Here is a 6,160-nt window from a genome sequence, read left to right as displayed (position 1 = left end):
ATGATCACGGGATATGCGAGGCATGTCCTAACCCACCGCCATTCACTGGCTCCTCTATTCAATGGGAAATCTCTACAAGGAGCGAGCTGAATATTCACCCAATACACGTAGACAATAATACTTGTCCACTATAAGAATAGATGTCATTAATCATAGTGTACAATGTGGAAGATATAATCAACCGCGTGGTAATGTATCCGGTCCCTCACCCATGCAAGAATGTTCAATCCCGTCTGAAACACGGGGCAGTTGTCATTTACTTGAAATACCTCGTAGGAATAAAAAATCAAATTATGCCTAAGAACCAGTGGACTATTTTTCCAAGTACACGGCAATTGTACCATTACTAAAGAAGACATAAAAAGATAGCATGGTGAATAAGAGAATCCTGCCAGACAATGGACAAAAGTCAAGAATGAGGGAAATGTAAGAGACAAAAACTCTGATGTATTGGCTTTACGTAAAGAACTCCTTTGTTTAGGGGAAAAACGGTGCCTTGTGACTTTGCTTTTGGTATCTGGGCACCAGGGCTGTGAGTAAATGACCTTTCTAACCTTTGCGCCATGATCAGGATTCGAAACAAGGAGATTGACACCTATAGCTTCTGCCAGTTGCACACATTAATGTTGTGCTACAGTACGTCCCCACCTAGACAGATAAATAGATACTGCATAATTACTGACCATATGGTAACATATTTAGTGGAGCGGAGAAAGACATAGTGAATTAAACGCACGGTTACATTACATATTCACTAAGAATGTAAACATTTAGAGTCAAAGTTCATAATATAAAGGAGGAATAACATGTTCCATGGAACACTACATGAAATACTGATGACAAAGTAAAAATGCTTGATGGTAGCCAGCAAATGTGCCAATCATTAAATGAAATGTCAATCATACATTCAAAATGTAAAGGCTCTATCATAATAATTTTCCTCACTACACACATATTCTTCCAACAGTACACCCCACTACCTTTACTCCATTTCAGCACACTAGTTGATCAACTATAGTTCATTCCAATGCAAAAGCGATGGTTGGAGTATATTTTTGGTCAGTCTTATTCAATTAAAGAAACAACGATGGGAGCCTGCACATGCTAGTTCTAGATGAACTTCTAAGGGCTTCAAGTCATCTTCAAGATCCATCAACACCCCCACAGTGCCACCTAAAGGTGTAGCCTTGATGGGCGCCTCTGAACCGAACAAAAGATCTCTCTTGGATCAAGAATTATTACTCCTACTGCCCCAATTGGAACCCTCTCTCCTCCACATACATGTACATTTCTTATATTATCATCCATTTTTCTATATCCATCGATGCACATCCCCTTTCTCATTTACTTTGTCCATCCGCTTTATGTAAGGAATACTAATTTGCAACGTTCTTTACAGAATCGCAGACGATTGACGATTTCGGACGCTCCCTGAAGCTGATGCGCGAAGATGTGGACCATCTTCGTTCCGTTTTCATGGCTGTCGAGAACGGGGACATCGGGATGCTCAAATCGTTGGGTATCAAAGACTCCGAACTTGGAGACGTGAAGTTCTTCCTGGAAAAGCTCGTCCATACTGGATTCCTGGACTGAGCACCTTCTCAATGTTTTAATGCAAGGGGATATTTGATGGGATTGTCCTGGATAATAGGACGAATATGTAGGGTTGTTCTGGATTACATGGAGGACTATCAGGGTTGTCTTGGGTTATTTATGTTGTCCATGGGTTTGATGTGGGATAAGGGTTTTATGCGTTGACGACCACTATATGTTTAGGAGGATGTTCAAATTGTTGGTGTAACTACTTCCCAAAAAATAATAGAAAAGCAAGTACACGATAGGAAGAGATATTAAAAGGAGAGAATTTTAAGATTGTCTTTTGAGACAGAGTACGTTAAAATGATGTCCAAACGATGACTTCTGAGATTTTTATACGCAGTCTCACTGGCATGTTGAACTTTACATGACCTGTAGGTTCTTTGAGTAACTTATTGAAAAAAATAGAGACCTAGATCAGAATGTAATCTCTTTGCTTGTGATTATGTCGACGGTTTTTATCATGTTTGTGAAACAAAAAAATAATTTGTAAAAGAACCAGGACGGTTTAGGAGTTTCTCAATACCACATTGAATTCATACATCCAATTGGGAGCGTTGTATTGCGAATCCTACTAGAGCAACAGGTTGGGAGGTACTTGTAATAGTCAGCGCAATGATAAAGACTAAATTATGATAAAATGTTTCTTCAACATGAGGTTAATCGGGTAAGATTCCTATTGGTGGAATAACAACGGTCTACCTATGAGAGGGTTTGCGGGAATGAAGACCTCATACCCATTACATCATTGCCTTTACAAAGTTGGCAAGCACAAGTGAGGCACTTCAGAGCAAGCATATAACTTTGTTAAAGAAGTTTCTATACATGAAGATATCAAGATGTTCATAAGATAGTTACTACACATGACATCGAGATGTCTCTATCTTCGCGTTACTATGAATTAGTCAGTGCCCATAAAATGCCCTTAAAGTAGCCATCACGTGACCCTGAATCGATCACGTGAACCCCCCCGAAGTGTCCATTAGCTAATCGTGTGACAAAGTGATCTAACGGCCACATGTCCTGACGGCAGTCGTTCAAGACTTCGAGGGTAGATTGCGAGGACTCACTCCAGTTGCTGGTCCGAATAGGCTCCGTTAGCGTACTACTCCTTTTCTCATAAGCTTGTAATGGCGAGCCTTGCCGAGGCTTGCCAATGTCATTACTATCGTTAATATTGTTATAATTATCATTCGTTCGTCAATACTTATTTTCGTTACCATGGCTATTATCATCATGACTGCTATTGTCATATGTATGATTAGACATTATTTGATATGATATAATTGATTACTATAATATATATAACCAAGATTGCGTTTATGTAGACTACTATATTTCATAGATGTAAGTGGAAATAATATCCTTGTATTTTTGAGAAATTATGTACAGACCAGATGGCTCTGTCTTTATTCTGTGTATAGAAATAATTGTAGTTTTATGGAATATCTTTTGAATTTCGGTAAATGGTGTGTCTGTGATTGTTATGTTGCTACTACTGCTGTTCTTATTACTTACTACTTACGACTTTCAAAAAGACTTGAGCACTAAGTGACTAAGTGGCATCTTTTTGTAGGTGACCTCACATCCCACGCAGTAAGCTCAATCTTTCGACTAAAACAAACGGGGAGTCTAAACAGCGTCCTCATAGAGGATACGTTAAAGTATTTAGGTTGACATTACATACTCAGAGCTGATGCAATTCCACAGTTTATCTTGAGGTATGATGAAAGACAATGATCAAGGGAAAAGTCCAAATGTGGTCCCGTGACTTGTTATGGGAGGATAGGGAGAAATGTGCGTCATATCTCCTATTACCATAACGTTGTGTTGAGGATATATATTACACCTGTGAGCTGATCATCACTATATATCCTTATCATAACACCAACATTGATAGCGGCCCGATACTCACCATCACCACCGTCACCTTTACCATCATCATTAATTTGGATCACATTGGACGAGACCTCTTGATCATCTCTTTCCGTATAAGACAAGGCGACGTCTCTTTCGGCTGAAACTCTCTTTCGTGACCTTCCAGGCGCTAATGGGAACTCAAGTCACAAAACCACTTTATTCTCATACGATTGATAGAGTTCCTATCTAAGAGTCTTTTAGTTTTAGTCTCCCTGTGGATCTCTTCCCGTTTTCGTTCGTTCCAGAGACCGTTTTCCAACTCCCACATTTTTCATATACACTAATGGTCCTACAAGGATGATAGGCGTACGAGATGCTTTTGCTGTATGCCAAATGCGGCAGTAGCTGTGTTTCGTGGCGGTTTTTATGTGTGTGCATGTATGTATGCATGTCTGTATGTAAGTATGTGCGCGCGCAACGTTCTATACAGTGTAACAGTGTACTGGGCAATAATATAGGTCGTGTTTGCCCGTCAGAGTAGATCGGCCCGAGGAAAGAATTCGAAGAAGAGGAAGAAGACATAAATAACCATTCCTGGCTTTGTTGTTTTTAGAAGGATTTGATGTACCATAGCATAGTTGTATCGTTTCGTCTTGATGTTTATGGTTTTACACTTGATCGACACTCTTAATGTCATGTCCACGTAGTTGCATGTATTGTTTGTTGATGTTAATATGCGCTATCTTAGCGTGGCAGTGAAGATATCCTAGGTTCCCACGTTTCCCTAACCTCGACGTCACTGACAATGAACAACACAGAATAAAGACAAGGCCTCGACTTTGTAGTATTTGACGTCTTTGTCCAACGCATTCACGTGCTTGTTTAATCTGGGTACATCGCTCGTTGAGGGTTAGCGGACCCCAAATAGTTGCCACACTCAGCCTGTACCAGAGCACCAGTTCATGGTAAAAGATGCGTTGATCGTAGCCTTTCGAGTGGTCACTCTTAATCAAAAGAGGTCCAATTCAACGCCCCACAGTCTAAGACAAGTTTCACCATAAAACAGCTGACCAAACATGAAGATGATCAGCCCGTGGAAGGCAATATGTTACCAATTTTCATGACTGATGTGGATGATTGAACGAGTATTTTGGTCTATTGTTTATAGACTATAAGCTAGTGCCATGGTTATGGACCAAGAAGTAACAAGATCACAAATCTAAGATGTGGAGGTCGAGCTCTGGGGAGATGATTATATAAGAGGCCTAAACGAAGCTGAGGAGGTAGTCGCGCTGCTGCCTTGGGTGGTGACTGGGAGCGTTTGAGACGTTTGTGGTGGATTGTATTACGTGACCACAAGTCGAGAGCTTTCGGCTCTTTAAGGTAAAGGTTCGCCATATTCAACTAAAGGTTCACCATATTCAGTATCATAGTCAAACTACAGGGTAATCCAGTCATGAAATGTCTTTATGCACTTGCAATTATCTAATAATTCCTTACGCCGCTGTTATTGGCCTTGTAGTTGTTTTATTTCAATTTCTCATGTTACATTTTCCACACTACCCTGAGATTTCTATATATTTTCAAGGCTCACCATACCAACTTGATAGCTTCCATACTACCATAGTGTCCTATCTACCACCTGACCATTCTCAAGTCCAGCCTTATATCCTCCATGATATGTTTTTTCTAGCCACCACATAGCAATTCTTATTAACATTTTAGCTTACACACCGCCACAATGTTCTCCACACCACAATGATGTCAGTCAGACCACCACACCAGCATCAGGTTAGGCTTAAGAGTTTGCTAACATGTAAATTTCTTTCCTGCTAACACAAGCTCAGCAGTGTTGACAAGAACGGACTCATATACACAAGACTTCTTCATCTTGTTGATAGACCAGTCGAGTCTTGAGAAATCATCTTAAACGTTTGTCATCTATAGGTATTCTGAATTTCCACAGATATATTTTGACGCTCCCTGCACTTGATCTTGTTTGCATCTGTAGGTGATAAGACTAGATTATTCTAATTTGGTTTTGACATGAGTGACCTCAAAATGACCTGTGCTGATTGTAAGATCCCAAAGAACGTCGTTATCTCTGTACACTAAACAACCACCAAGTACTGACCATCAATCAGATATTTAGTTTGAGCAACAATAAAGTTATACTAATTCTATTGTCTGTTTTATTTCCAACAAGAACCATGGGGCACTTTACTAATGAAATGGATGACGAATAGGGTCTCAAGATAATTACATAAACTGGTAAATGCTGATGAAATTATATAGTATAAATAATTTGAAATACTGGAAAGCATTAAACCCGTTTTATTCCTTACTTTTTATTTAAATCAGAACTAGTTTTGATTTTGATAAAATATTCTGTTTTAATATGAGGAAAATTGATTGATTCACACGCACCATTGTGCTGATATCTGTCATTTGCATTCTTTGGCGATAAAATGAAGATTATAATAAACAGACTTACAGAAAAAAATATATAAACATCGATATACCATATGTTGTTTACTTGGTAAATGTTTTCACTAGATTTTTACTTCTAATAGGCATTGTAAGAAGTAAAATTCATTCCCATACAGCTAAGTAATGTTATCTCTTCTCGATTAACTTAACGAGATGGTAAATACATAATGAAAAACGTCCAGTATATCAAGATATAAGAATATAAACAAGATAT

At 39.0% G+C, this 6,160-nt stretch overlaps 1 protein-coding gene across 9 annotated transcripts in view; it reads left to right on the top strand.

Annotated features, from left to right (window-relative positions):
* Positions 1–5,639, top strand: part of LOC143036819 (prohormone-4) — a 332,335-nt gene extending 326,696 nt beyond the window's left edge. For all 9 annotated transcript variants that reach the window (XM_076204617.1, XM_076204635.1, XM_076204627.1 and 6 more), the window contains one exon: positions 1,400–5,639. In XM_076204617.1, the coding sequence (XP_076060732.1) occupies positions 1,400–1,593 (194 nt within the window). In that variant the 3' untranslated portion in view covers positions 1,594–5,639. The remainder of the gene's footprint in view (positions 1–1,399) is intronic.
* The last annotated feature ends 521 nt before the right edge of the window (positions 5,640–6,160 follow it).

Source organism: Oratosquilla oratoria, chromosome 2 (assembly GCF_046742065.1).
Source record: "Oratosquilla oratoria isolate Oo_2021 chromosome 2, ASM4674206v1, whole genome shotgun sequence".
NCBI lineage: Eukaryota > Metazoa > Arthropoda > Malacostraca > Stomatopoda > Squillidae > Oratosquilla > Oratosquilla oratoria.
Note: the sequence above shows the minus strand (reverse complement) of the source record. Positions and strands in the feature narration are given on the sequence as shown.